The following is a 15,525-nucleotide window of genomic DNA, read 5'->3' as shown; positions in this document are numbered from 1 at the left end:
GCTGAAGACATTGAGAAGACATTGCCTTTGTGACACCCTGTACCAAGAGGATCTATGTAGTGCTGCTGAAGACATTGAGAAGACATTGACTTTGTGACACCCTGTACCAAGAGGATTTATGTAGTGCTGCTGAAGACATTGAGAAGACATTGCCTTTGTGACACCCTGTACCAAGAGGATTTATGTAGTGCTGCTGAAGACATTGAGAAGACATTGCCTTTGTGACACCCTGTACCAAGAGGATCTATGTAGTGCTGCTAAAGACATTGAGAAGACATTGACTTTGTGACACCCTGTACCAAGAGGATTTATGTAGTGCTGCTGAAGACATTGAGAAGACATTACCTTTGTGACACCCTGTACCAAGAGGATTTATGTAGTGCTGCTGAAGACATTGAGAAGACATTGCCTTTGTGACACCCTGTTCCAAGAGGATGTATGTAGTGCTACTGAGGACATTGAGAAGACATTGACTTTGTGACACCCTGTACCAAGAGGATTTATGTAGTGCTACTGAGGACATTGAGAAGACATTGACTCTGTGACACCCTGTACCAAGAGGATTTATGTAGTGCTGCTGAGGACATTGAGAAGACATTGCCTTTGTGACACCCTGTACCAAGAGGATTTATGTAGTGCTGCTGAGGACATTGAGAAGACATTGCCTTTGTGACACCCTGTACCAAGAGGATTTATGTAGTGCTACTGAGAGCATTGAGAAGACAAACTTCCTTTGTGACACCCTGTACCAAGAGGATTTATGTAGTGCTCCTGTACCAAGAGGATTTAAGTAGTGCTACTGAAGACATTGAGAAGACATTGGCTTTGTGACACCCTGTACCAAGAGGATTTATGTAGTGATCCTGTACCAAGAGGATTTAAATAGTGCTACTGAAGACATTGAGAAGACATTGCCTTTGTGACACCCTGTACCAAGAGGATTTATGTAGTGCTGCTGAAGACATTGAGAAGACATTGCCTCTGTGACACCCTGTACCAAGAGGCAGTCACACACTGGAACAAGACTCTTATGTCAAAGATATACTAGTATCCATGACATCACATGCAAAATATATCCTACACCCCAAATGTACATGTATATCTTAGGTTATTTTATATGAAAGAGGGGTTCATAGCATGAAATCTTTTTGAAGAAGGTTAACAGCAGTGCAGTTCTACAGCTGTTCTAATTGATTAAAAAAGGCATTGTTTTGCTATTTGTATGCCTAATTTGCATACAAAACAACATGTAGAATGTCATATGTATTGCTTTTATACAACTGTTTTAGTCAGTTTTGGACAGAAAGAAGCCAGTTCAAGAAATGTTTACATTTTAATTCTCAAATGTACAACTTGGCCGCACATCCCCCTTAATCAAAGAAATCATTGAAATATCAATTAAAACAGCATAGTGCAAGGTAATTTGTTTTTTGAGCTTTATATATAGTTATAACTTGAATATTCCAAAAATAAAGACTGTTCACTTATAATGTTGAAAGGCCTCTGTTTCAGATTGTACTTGGCATCAATAGCCTATGTAATGTAAAGTGATCGAGGCTCTTTATAAAGTTTATAGGTATCATTGACACCCCTGCAAATGTTAATTAATTGTCATTTTAATTTAGACCACATGGTTTTATTGTGACACTATCAGTTTTGCAGTAAAAAGTTGTAGTCTTTTTCCAAGAATCTGAGTATTTATAGTCAAATATAAACTTTAGATGTTTATTGATTTCAAACTTTATATCTTCATTAACAGGTGGATAAAATGAGTTCTGGAAATAAATGTGACCAAAAAGGTTTTTTTGGCATACATGTAAAAGCGACCCCAACTCCTATCGCGACCATTTATTCATTTCGTGGTTTATTATGAGCAATTTAGCATATGTATATCAACATTGTAAGCAAATTTCGATTTAGTATTATTCGGTGACGCCTATGATTTGACAGCGGGTTAGTGGTGATATACGGATGCATAATTAATGTTAAAAATGTAGAAATAGTAGGTCTGTTACGAAAATTCAGGGAAACTGGAGTCGAAACATGGGTCGAAGTGTAAACCATCTTTGTTTCCGATATTTACATGTTTTCCAGAATCAAAATATGAGGGCTTGCGAAGAGAAGTGGATGCAGGCTATGCCTGTCCACTTCTCAAAAGAGAATAATATATAATCATATATATATAACTTTGTACATGTATATATAAGCACAAACGATAACGTCTTCGCAGAACTGAACAAAACACAGAATACATTTGGTATTTTGAGCAACAAAAAAAGCACCAGCAACACAAAATCAGTTAAATTTACATTAAATCATAAACGTTACCTGTTAACTAGATGAAAAATTAAACAATTTCAAAATTTTCAGGATTGTTTACAGTTCTTCGGCGAGTATAATAAATAATGCACTTTACAGTTGATGTTTGGTGATGACGCAACAATGGACTTTGAAATCGTTGAATTCCAATAAAATCTGGAATAGTTATACCATTTTAGCATAGCATCACAAATTCCTGAAAACTAAAATTTGACTGACAACCAATATTTAGTGTTGCATTACTTTACAAAGAGACGCATGATTGAAACGAAAGGTACATATTAAAGGGGCATGGTCACGACTTTGGTCAAAAATTATTTTAGTTTTTTAGCTCACCGAGACGAAGTCGGGGGAGCTTATGCTATACCCTCGGCGTCGGCGTCGGCGTCCGGACCTGGTTAAAGTTTTTGTTGCAGGTCCTGTATCTAAGCTAATACTTGTCCTATCTTCACCAAACTTGCATGGATGATGCATCTGGACCTACTTGTGGACTTGGATGCTGAATCTGAGTCCAAAATTTCAGATGCTGGAGGAGGTTAAGGTTGTTGGACCAGGTTAAAGTTTTTGTTGCAGGTGCCCTTTGATAACAATATCTAAGTTACTGCAGGTCCGTACTTCACCAAACTTGCATGGATGGTGTGTCTTATGATACTGATGCACCAGACAGGCTTGAGTGCTGAATCTGAGCTATAGGTTTCGGATGCTGGAGGAGGTTAAGGTTTTTGGAGCAGGTTAAAGTTTTTGTTGCAGGTGCCCTCTGATAGCAATACAGTAAAACACGCTTATAACGAAGTCCCAGGGACGGACAATTTTACTTCGTTATAAGCGCAATTCGTTATATCCGTCAAGTTTACAACATGAAATAAAGTCACGGGGAATGAAAATCACTTCGCTGTAAGCGTCAATTCATTATAAGCGTGTTCGCTATAACCGTGTTTTACTGTATCTAAGTTACTGCTGGTCCGTACTTCACCAAACTTGCATTGATGGTGTGTCTTATGATACTGATGCACCAGGCAGGCTTGGATGCTGAATCTGAGCTATAGGTTACAGATGTTAAAGGAGGTTAAGGTTTTTAGAGCTGGTTAAAGTGTTTGTTGCAGGTGCCCTCTGATGATTATATCTTAGTTACTACTTGTCCTAACTTCACCAGACTTCCATGGATGGTGCGTCTTATGATACTGATGCACCAGGCAGGCTTGAATGCTGAATCTGAGCCATAGGTTTCGGATGCTGGAGGAGGTTAAGGTTTTTAGAGCTGGTTTAAGTTTTTGAAACAGGTGCCCTCTGATGATTATATCTTTAAGTATAGTTATTACTTGTCCTAACTACACCAGACTTCCATGGATGGTGCATCTTGTGATACTGATGCACCTGACGGGCTTGAATGCTGAGTCTGAGCCATAGGTTTCAGATGCTGGATATCGTTAAGTTTTTTGAAACAGGTCGCATGTTTAATAGATAATAGTACTATTTTAAACTTGCATAGTTGATTAAACTGTATTATGAATGAATCACAGAGGAAGCTTCAGATGCAGAGCTTGATCTCCATTATCAAGGATGCTTAAAAATATATCTTAGTTATTACAGGTCCTAACTTCACCAAACTTGAATGGATGGTGTGTCTTATGATACAGATGCACCTGACAGGCATGGATGTTGAATCTGAGCCATAGGTTGCGGATGCTGGAGCAGTTTAAGGTTTTAATTGCTAGTGCTCTCTGATGATAATATCTTAGTTATTACTGGTCTGAACTTCACCAAACTTGCATGGAGATGCGTCTTATGTTTACTGATGCACCTGACAGGCTTGAATGCTGAATCTGAGCCATAGGTTTCAGATGCTGGATGAGGTTTAGTTTTTTTGGAACAGGTCACATGTTTTATAGATGATAGCTTGCATAGTTGATTTAACTATATTATAAATGAAACGCAGAGGTTGCTTCAGATGCAGAGCCTGATCTCCATTATCAAGGATGCTAAAGAAATCTCCTACCTCACTCAAACCTGCTCGATAGATAGATGTGTTTGTTGATTAATGATATTACATGATTCCTATGATATAGTATTGTATGGTATGATACAATATTGTTTAATATGATACAATATAATATCATGTAATATTATAAAAAGTTATATGATACGATATGATATGATTTTTTTGATATTTTATGTTATGATATCGTAACATGATATCGTCATGTATAGTATTGGATATTATGATACAATATTGTATAATATTATATTGTATTATTAATTTATTAATTTATTATTTTATCACATGATACTATTACATAAGGTATTGCAAAATATAATATTGTATCATATGATACAATATTGTATATTCTATAATATTGTATCATACGATATTGTATAATATGATATTAGTTTCTGAATTATAGAATTATATCACATGAAATTGTATAATATAATACTGTAATATTATATAATATCGTATCATACAATATTGTATAATATGAAATTGGTTTACAATATTATATATTATCACATCACATGAAATTGTATGTTATGATATTGTAAAATATATTGTATCATATGATACAATGTGTATAATATAATATAGTATTATATATTTCACTTTATCATATAATATTGTATCATTTGATATGATACAATGTTGTATCAAATTATATTGTATCATATGATACAATATCATGTTATGTTTCAAAAATGATACAGTATCATACAATATCATACTATATTATACAATATAATATTGTATGTTTCAATGTTATGATGTATTATGTAATATGATATTGTAATATAATACTATATTGTTTTATATATTTTGATATTGTATTATGTGATCAAATACAATAACGTATAACACAATACAATGTCAAATCATACCTTACAATATCATATATCATCATTTTTTATTATGGTATTTTATTGTATTATATGATATATGTTGTAAATATGATAGGATGCAATATTTAATTTTATATTATTGTATTGATTAACATATGAACATATGATTATCATACAATTTTTTAATAGATGATATACAATATTGTGTCAAATCAGAATCCATGAATATCCAAGATCATAAAATATGATTTTCATTTAATATGATAAAGGTGGTCTCGTAAAGGTAAAGTCTCATAAGGGTGATGTCTTGTCTCGGTGAGCTTTGTAATCTGTGATTACCTATGTTTTATTTTAATGTTTTTAATGCTTCAGTAAGGCTTTTTTTTAATAAGCAGGCTAAATTTGAAAGTCATTCGTTGAGTTATAAGCGAGTTACAGAGCTTACTATTCTTACAAAGCTTTTGTTTACATTTTAAATGTTAAAGTACAAATTCCAGTTTAAGACCTAAAATGAATGTGTTAAACATTAGAAACTGTTTAATGATGCTTAAAATGAATAAGAAGATAGACAAATCAGCTTGAAAAATATTTTGAACTGCATGCATGGTATATTGAACCTATGTAAACAAAAGCAGGGCACAAGCTTTGTTTTCGTGACAAAGAACTGTGAGCCCTGTATCTTGCATATACATGTACTAGTAACTCATCCACTGACTCTCAAATTTCATTCGATCATTGAAATGCATTCCCAGAGCTTTTTTAAATAATAAAAATAGAATTTGGCCAAAATCGTGACCATGTCCCTTTAACATATGCACGTGATAAATTAGCGTCATTGAGCACACGCATACTTATACTAGCATACCCACTAGCTATTTCAAATCATTGCTAAAAAATGAAAACTTTCCAGAGTAACCAATGTAAAAATCACTGTACAATGTCTATCAAGTATATTGACTTGTGTATGACATCACAATAACTAGCCATGTTCAAATCTAACGATGTCATAAACCATGATAGAAGGACAGTAGAACATTTTCAGTGCTATGTTTGCACATTTAAACAATATATTAGTATATCAGTGTGTTGTTTAGTAAGTGTTAATTCAAATTATTTAACAGGATTGATGCATTAAATTTCCCTCTAAAAAAAAATTCTTGATTGATAATGCAAGGAATCTATTAGTAAAAAGACTATTAATTATTTGATACAGGGACATGCTATTTTTATTATTTCACTCTTGTTCGTAATTTTATATGGAAGGTGAAAGAGGCCAGGTGTGGTTCATGGGTTCAACGCAATTGAATTGGATACAACTTCTTTGTAACACTTATAGTCCATATCAACCAAATATTGAAAACTTTCTTTTCATGAGATTTGCAAGTAAAGGGGTTATCTTATCAAAGAACAAGTTTTGTTCTCGGTTTTGTTGACAGAAATGGTTTTATCGCATGAAATGTAGTTATATTAGGACATCTTTTTAAAAAGATAAATAATACTTCAAAGTATACATCGTTTGTCATAGAAGATAAAGAATCACTGTGATCATTCTCAGGGACTCTCATTTTCACTTGCCAATAATACCTTTACTTGCATTACCAATGGATGGTTTCAAATATTCTGAATGATTGAAAAAGTAAAACATAAATAAAATAATTACTTATCTAAAAATGTTAGCCTTGGGATCATGAAGCAATTTAAGACTTTTGTCCAAATTTCATTAGATTATGATAAATCATAAAATTACACTTAAAATTTCAAATTATCAGCGTGATATAAAGGCACATGTTAGTAGCATTTTATTTTTCGATGTTTTTAATTACAAGACAATCAGACAGCGTACAAATTTTGACTTGATCGAGTCTGAAACTGCTTGATGATCCCGCGGCGCTAGATCTTTTGAGAATATTGTCTGAACACTCATACTTCCGCTCGGAATTTCTTAGGAACTGAACAAATCTCGGGGGAGGCTCGTGAACTGTCATTCGAGCACATCTGTATGAATTTATTAGATCATATATACTTACCGAGGATAAAGAAAACATTCCGAACACATTCGCAGGGGTGATTGAGAGCATAGTATTTTTGGCCGGAGAAGTTATTCACATGTATTTATTATAAGCATATTCTTATAAAAATTGAAGATTATTGAACCACCATCAAACAAATGATCAATACTCATAAACAAATCGGTCACATGGAACGTTACCTGTTTACCAAAGTTTGTACACTACTTTTAAAAATATTTTCTCTGATTGTTATAACGTGCGTTACTCGAGCTTAAGATAAGCAAAACAATATTGAATTTACCGATTATTTTAGATGTTTTATCAATAGCTCGTTAATAAAATCATATTTTCTCCGTCCATTTGATATTTCGCGTTGGACTATGAGATGGATTTCGCTGTTGCCGACTTTCGTTTTGTTAATTTTGTCATTCCGCAATATGGACTAACATCTTGGCGAGACAGAAACCCTAGTACTAGAGGCTGAAAATAAGAAAGTGGTAAGTAGTTATTTATATGTTTTACGGTGCGACCGTTGGGGGCGAACGCAGCATAAATTGAGTAATACATACGGGTACATGATAAAAATTAAAACCTGGTTTACCAATGCATCAACGTGAATAAAAATAAAATATTTTACGCTCCATGTATAAACAGTTATGTTTTACGGTGTGACGGTCTTGAGGACCACACTCTTCACATTTCACTATCAGATTCATCAGAAACGTGCACATGCAGTAGGATCCGCCTATCTCTATCCACACTTTACAAAAGTTTAGTCCCTTGGCCGCCATCTTGGGGGAGGGGGTATATTCTCACAGTAATGTTAGCCTTTGTAGTTTAGAGGGTTGTAACTTTGTCATTTGACATTAGAAATCCGTTTCTGCTGTGAATTTTGATTGCCCCAAGTTGGGGCAATGCCACATCAATGAATTAAATTTCAAGAGGTTTCTTCACAGGACGCCCAAATATTGCATGATTTAAGAAGGGGAAAGTTTTTTTTTTTTCCATTTTGACCTTTGGGTTGACCCCGCAAAGGGGAACAACTTTAGCAAAGTTTGGATTTGACAATTTATTCATTACGCTATAAGGCTGCGTGCTTAGGCCGGGTGCTTTCCATTAACGTTGCCTCGCCAGCAATGTCATCGGGAAACGGTGATCTTGGTGGAACGATTGGCAACGTCACAATGCTCCAACGATGACGTTTTTAGCTTAAAACTGATACTTATTTTCTCATAATTTGGTCCTGTAACCTCTGAACGTTTATTGAAAAATTTCTCAAAATTGTCCATGTGACCTTTCAAAGGTTCTCTTTATTTTGTAAATATTAGAAATAATAAAACAATTTGTTGGTTGAATATTTATAAACAATAATTATAAAATATGAATAGCCTTACTAATTTCATATTTTAATGAATCATTTTATGCTGCATCAATATCTTGGGACAATTAAACTTTAGCCAAATTATAATTTAAGTGAAAGATTATTGTCGTACATTTTATACAGTAAAACTCGTTTAGTACAAACAAAGATATAGCAAATTTTCTGATATAGCGAAGTTTTTTGGAGTCCCCAGTAACATATACTTAACAAATTTTACTTTATAACAAATTTGGATATAACGAATTCACGGATATAGTGAACTGATTTTTAGTCCCGTAGAGGTGAATAATAACGAAATTTAACACCTTTATAATGAATTTTTTATAGTTTAAAAAAGTTTGCACGGAAATAGCAAAATTTTTAGTCTGGTGAAAGAAAACATGTATAAAGTGAATTTGCTATAAATATTATTACGAATTCGTTATACGGATTTAACGAATTACGTATATAACGAAGTAATTCCATTGGTCCGTAGGACTTCGCTATAACCATATATTTTTAGTTTAGGTTATATGTTTTTTAAACATGATTTGTTAATTACTGTGGAATCATTAAAATTTGTGGGGGCCAATTTTCGTGGATTGCTTAAATTTTACAGGTTCATGGGGACGTGATTTCGTGTATTTTCGTATACATACAAGATAAATATGACTTTATAGCTCTAATTTATTAATTCGTTGAGGATGTTAATTCATGGATGAGTGGTACCCACGAATTCCACGAAAATTGAGCCACCACGAAATCTAATGATTCCACAGTACCGGTATTTAAAAAGAATGAGTCCACTTTACTCGCAATCTTGCCCTTCTTAATCATCAAATTTACCTATCAAAAAAAATAAATTGTGAACTTTTTAACTCAAAACTCAAAGCAGGATTTAATAAGAAACAACTCATAAGTTCTTGTGAGAGACTAATTCAAATCTTAACATAATATCAAGTAAATAAAAGTGTATTTATCCAGTGCTAAACCTGACTTTAATATTGCTAATCATTGTATCATTTACCTAAATAAGAAGAGGTCAATCAAACATGTGAATGGATCGAATGTGCTCGGGGACACTGGTCACAATGTTTTCTTGATGTGTTTGAGGGGTAAAAGTGAATAGAGTTGAGTCACGTGTTCAATGTTTTGATATTCATGAGGTCAAAATGGGTTAAAAATTGTAAACAAGGTACGCCTCTCTTTTCTATAGAGAAAATTATCGATGGTTTTTGCATAGATTCAAGATATAACATATGAGCGGTTGAATGTTTCAATTTCTTTCATAGATGTGAACGATTAATATAATTGTATTAATTTAAATGACCACGTAAATTACAAATTGAAACATTAATGCGCTCATATTGAAATCAAGCTCTCAATATGGGGGTGTGGCCTGAAGTCTATGAGAAATTGATGTAAGCAATGCTTATTTACTGTGTATAGGAAAGAAAACTGATATTGAAAATATTAAACTACAATGTTTGAAGGAAAGAATCAGGTAATGATCTGTATAAAATCTTTATATTTATTTTCTTGAAAATTGTGAGGGGCCAATTTAGGATGTTAAGCGGATCAACTCATTGTAGTGAAAAAGCGTATTTTGATCATGTATGATTATCTAAATATTAAGCTTAAAGTGAGGAAACAATAACTTTGGACAGGGTATAACCCTTTAATTAATCGGCACCAGAGAAAAGTTCAAAATTAAATACATCTGCGTGTTATAACCATTGTCTTCTTCAGCAGCCATGATAGTTCTCGCATGATGTGATGATCAGAGTTACGCTTGGAATTTAGTTTTAGATTTCTAGTTTATTTATTGTGGTTGATATTGCTTGTTATCAATAAACCACTTTCAAAAGATATACTTGTAAAATTATCCATTGTTGAACAGACAAGTGTTTGTAAATATCCCCTACACAGGGGAAATTTTGCCAAATTTTTCATGGTAATGGTGATTGATCATATTACATACTGTGATACATATATGTTATGATTTACTTTTTCAGAAGAAAAAAAAATCCAAGGTTAGAAAAATGGCTACCTCAGACAATGCAAATGTGAGTATTGGTTGTTCTCATAGAGTATAAATTCAAAATTGTGAAAATCATGATCTTCGAGGGTAGGGTGGGGCAACAGCGGGCAGTTGTATTTTTTACATAGGAATATATAGATTAAATCTTTGATCATAAACACAAGAATATCCAGCTATAGGGGATAAAAGGATTTTTGTTCATACAGGATCTAAATGTTTTATATTGCCCAGATAGTTTGGATTTTGACTCCATTAAGCTGATATTTTATCATACATATTGTTCCTCAGGTGAACAATGTGGCCCATGGGCCTCTTGTTTGCTGTAGATTAGCTCAATTAAAAATTTTTAAAGATATAAATTGATAAAAGATTTATAAAAAAAAAGAAAAGAAAGAAAATGGTTATAATGAGGATGCAGTCCAGGTGTGACAGGGGTTAAAGAGATAAGACTCAATAAGGTCCTATTGTTTCAAATAATTTTAAAAGTCTCCCAAGTCTCTTATTGTTTTGTACGGTTTCTTCTTTTCCGCTTTGAACTTGTCCGTCCCGTTTCTCAGAGATGGCTGAACAGAATTGTACAAAACAAAAGAAGGATACGATAGGCCTGCATATCTAGATGTGCACACGCTGGTTTGATTTTTCTAGCTCATTTGGGGTTGCCCAACCACTTTTCTAGGGGGTCAAAAGGTCATGGGGTCTAACATTGAACCTTATGGATAATATAATTTGAAAACGGACAAAGATAATAATATAGGCTTTTCAGAATCATATATTGACTGTTACAGGCAATATATATATAGGGTTTATTAGATCTGACCCCTGGGGTCATCCCCAGCCCCCCCCCCCCAGCCCCCCCCCCCCCCCCCCCCCCCGAATTGGAAATGACCATATATCTCAGAGACTGTTAGAATCTTGACCCCTTAATGATATATATTTTTGTTCCATGTGTTAAGGGGCATCAAATGGTATGTAGATCATGGGCCCAGGGGGTGGTCCTAAGTTAGGACTCCTAACCCCTCATAAACAGGAAGTGCCTGAATATCTTGAAAATGGTTAAGAACTCCACCCCTAAACCATATATATTCTTGTTCCTTGTGTCAAGGGGCATCAAATGGTATGTAGATCATGGACCCGGGGGTGGTCCTAACCCCTCATAAACAGGAAGTGCCCGAATATCTTGAAAATGGTTGAGAACCCCACCCCTAAACCCTATACACATGTATTCTTGTTCCATGTGTTAAGGGACAACAAATAGTATGTAGGTCATGGGCCCCTGGGGTGGTCCTGACCCCCCTCAAACAGGAAGTGCCTGGATAGCTTGAAAAAGGTCAAGATCCCCACCCCTAAACCATATATATTCTTGTTTCTTGTGTTAAGGGAAATCATATGGTATGTAGGTCATGGGCCCCTTGGATGGTCCAGACCCTCCTCAAACAGGAAGTGCCCAAATAACTTGAAAATGGTTAAGATCCCGACCCCTAAACCATATATGTTCTTGTTCCTGGTGTCAAGGGGCATCAAATGGTATGTAGGTCATGGGCCCCGGGGGTGGTCCTGACCCCTCTCTCAAATAGGTAGTGCCCGAATACCTTCAAAACGGTTAAGAACCCCACCCCTTAATCATATATATTCTTGTTCCTTGGGCCATGTTGGTTCACCTGATCATGTATAGTAAAGGACCCCTGGGGAACATCATGCAACTTCAGAAATAAAAATAATCAAGTTCTAAATCTTTTTGTCTGTAAAGTTTGACCTGTGTGGGTCATCCCTACTCTCAATGATGGCCTCGGTCGTTTGGGAGACTTTATAATTGCCCGATCATAATTACATCTTGTTTCTTTCCCTTCTTTTCAGATTCCAAAATTTTCTGATGATATTGATGAATTTGATGGTAGTGTTCTGGAATATGTAACTGAAGACGAAGAAGCAACTCTATTTGCAAATATAGCAGATTTTAAAGTTAGACGTTGCTTTGTGAAAACAAAGTTCCATAAATTGTTTGTCAACATAATTGATAGTTGTAGGAAAAGTAGGAATTCTTGGACTTACCTTAGTGGAATTCAGGGACTTGGGAAGACATCATCAATACTGTACTATGTTTTGGATCGCAGGAAAAGTAATGATACTGGGGTTCATTACTTTGACCTTGTTGAAATCGAAAAGAAAGATAAAAACCTACAAACTTTCTCTACTTTTGTTGAAGATTTTCAAAGCGAAGACTGTTTTATCATCGATCATGTTACAATATTCAATTCTCATTACCTTGACCGAATTAAAGAAATAGTTGCAGGTAGAATTGACAAATTTATTCTGATTGAAGCAGGATTTACTGCTAGTGCACACACTGCTGAATATGATTGTGGAAAAGAATTACAATTGGATGAGGAGAACTTTTTGAAAATTTGGAATGGTTCTTTAAAGTCTTTGGGCTGTCAGGACCATGCTCTTTCACAGAAGGGAAAAGAAGTGTATGATGTATTCTCGAAGCGCTTTTTGGTAACACCTAGATTGCTTCATGGTGTTCTGGACTATATGTACAGCTTTCGTTGCATTGGGAAAACAGTTCAACAAGCTTTAGCACGCTATACAAAGCAGACACGAGAAGGAATTGTCCACTTTAAGGGATGTGGAGACAATGAACAATATGCACAATTTTTGCTTCACACTACTATTCTTTTGGAGCATATCCCAAATGAAGGAGAATACATCTTTACAGAAAAACAGGCAACAAAGATTTTGATTGCAATCAACATTTTTGAAACTGAATATTGCATCGTCACAAAAGATGAATTGGACTCAAATATAGAATTATCAGAGCTTGACCTTAAAGAAGGAGATAACTTCGTAAAAGTTCGGCACCTTCAACCTTACCTTGCAGATGCATGGCGACAAAGATTACCTTATCATCTTCAATTTGTGCTGGAAAATGCTAGTGATGAGATTTTTACCATAATGTTCCGGAATGGAGAAGCTGGAAAGGAATTTGAGAAAATGCTTGTAGAGATCCAGAGGAATCAAGGCACAGTAATCCTACCTTCCAATTCAACAGTTCTTGAAACAGTGTTCGAGCCTTCAGAGACAAAATTTGATGGGTCACAATCAAATGACTGGCTACTCTTGAAAGTTCCACGTAAGAATTTTTTGGAATGCAATGCTCCAGATAATCTTACAGATATCCCAGATGATTTAGAAAACCATAAAAAAAATGTTGCAAAATTTGCTTTGTATATAAAACAGCGTATAGGATCAACTGACAAGCTTTTGGTTTATCCTCAGGACCGAAACTTGTTGGGAGTTGATTACTTTGTGTACAGAACAGACAGTGGTGGTATGGAGGCATGCTCTCCTGCTAAGAAACTTAAAACCAAAGAGAATTCAGTATTGTATCTTGTTCAAGTTGCAACTGGTGCGACACACAGAGGAGACACAATAGGCCAAGCTCTTGATGTTGTGAAGAGGGTATTTTCTGACATTGATGTTACAATTCATGTTGTTGTTATCATTGCACAGAGTGACTATAAACCATACACATTAACTAAATGCAGGTTTGAAAACATCACAGTCTTAAATTTGTATGAGAACTCTTCAAGTGTACTTCAAACCCTTTTGCAGTCAAATGCACTTTTGTATAAATTTTACTTACAACTGATAAAAAAAACGTAAAACAGTTGTAAATTTTTTTTTAAATATTGAGGGTTCAGATTATGTCAATGTATATTTTGATGTAATTTTGAAGCTATTCTAAAGTATGTATGTACATTTCTAGACACAAATCTGCACATTGCCATGTTCTTACATGTAGTATATAGTGTATTTTTACAGCCTTTGAAAACAACATAAAAATATGTACCGGGTATGTAAATACATGTATGTGTATAGTGTGAAAGTTTGTGCATGTGATCTACGCAATGTCTTGTTTGATTATAGGACTGATATAAACCCTATATTAAAAATATTGTTGTAGACAGTTATCAAAGTGTACAAAATTGGTAATTGAAGACCTGTACATGTAGTATTGGTTTTAAGTATAAATATACTAGTTTTTGTAACACTTGTTTGTACACACAAAAAAAGTCTACAAATGTGTTACTAAGTATTTATATGAAAATTATATTTTGTCAATCTTACCTTCAATGTACATGTACCTGTATTATATAAAAATCTGATTAAATGTGATATAATTTGAAACTACTCAGATAAGTAGTTCAATTGGTCACTTTAAGGAACTCTGATTTAAGGACAGGAGCAGGTTAAAAATTTTGCAGCCAATGCATAGGGATTTGCACTTTACATAAATAAAATGACATGCATGTCATAAAACTTTGAAATTGTATTTTTTAAATAGTAATTTAAATTTTATGTCTAAAAAAATTATTTTATCATTTTTTCATAGAAATTGTTATCTCAAAACTTAACAAAATAATGAACCGCTTTTCAAACTTTGTTATTTGTCCATATATTACAACATTGACATAATTTTAAACTTTGACATAATAAAGAGAAGTCAATGCTGCGTTTGATTTCATTTAAATATATACCGTCTTAATACGTGCAGCTTTTTTAGCTCACCTGAGCCAAAGAGAAAGGATTGGAAATAATTCAAGCTATTTAGTAGATTTTAAGTCCAAAATAACAGAAAAACCCTCAGTGTTATTGAAATAGCAGTTCAAGGTTCACAAGGTGGGGAGTGGGGGTTTTGGGGGGAAAAATACGTTTGCAGGAGAATTTAGTCACCTGTGCGGGAGATCAGTTGGATGCGGGAGAATTTAAATTTTTATGCTGTTTTGCGGGAGGGTTAAAAGGTATGTTTTAGCATTGATTATGAAAATGGTGGATTTTTTTAGGTCTATGTTAGTTCATATTTGGTGTGCATGATTAAATTGTTTTGTTATTTAATGTAATATCTTTCTTTATTATAATAAAATTGTCTGCTTAATTGAGTGACAAGTATATTTCAAGTAAGT

General features: G+C 34.2%; 1 protein-coding gene across 1 annotated transcript; it reads left to right on the top strand.

Annotated features, from left to right (window-relative positions):
• The first annotated feature begins 7,521 nt into the window (after positions 1-7,521).
• On the top strand, positions 7,522-15,024 carry LOC109620094 (uncharacterized). Its single transcript, XM_066067459.1, has 3 exons — positions 7,522-7,657; positions 10,536-10,586; positions 12,416-15,024. Exons 2-3 carry the CDS (start codon positions 10,563-10,565, stop codon positions 14,222-14,224), a joined length of 1,833 nt encoding a protein of 610 aa, XP_065923531.1. The 5' UTR covers positions 7,522-7,657; positions 10,536-10,562; the 3' UTR covers positions 14,225-15,024.
• The last annotated feature ends 501 nt before the right edge of the window (positions 15,025-15,525 follow it).

Source organism: Magallana gigas, chromosome 7 (assembly GCF_963853765.1).
Source record: "Magallana gigas chromosome 7, xbMagGiga1.1, whole genome shotgun sequence".
NCBI classification, from domain to species: domain Eukaryota; kingdom Metazoa; phylum Mollusca; class Bivalvia; order Ostreida; family Ostreidae; genus Magallana; species Magallana gigas.
This window is presented reverse-complemented; position numbering and strand designations above follow the sequence as displayed.

Coding starts and splice junctions, on each gene's coding strand:
- LOC109620094 (XM_066067459.1), top strand. CDS start 10,563: ATGGCTACCTCAGACAATGCAAAT. Junction 10,587..12,415: donor CTACCTCAGACAATGCAAAT/GTGAGTATTGGT, acceptor CCTTCTTTTCAG/ATTCCAAAATTTTCTGATGA.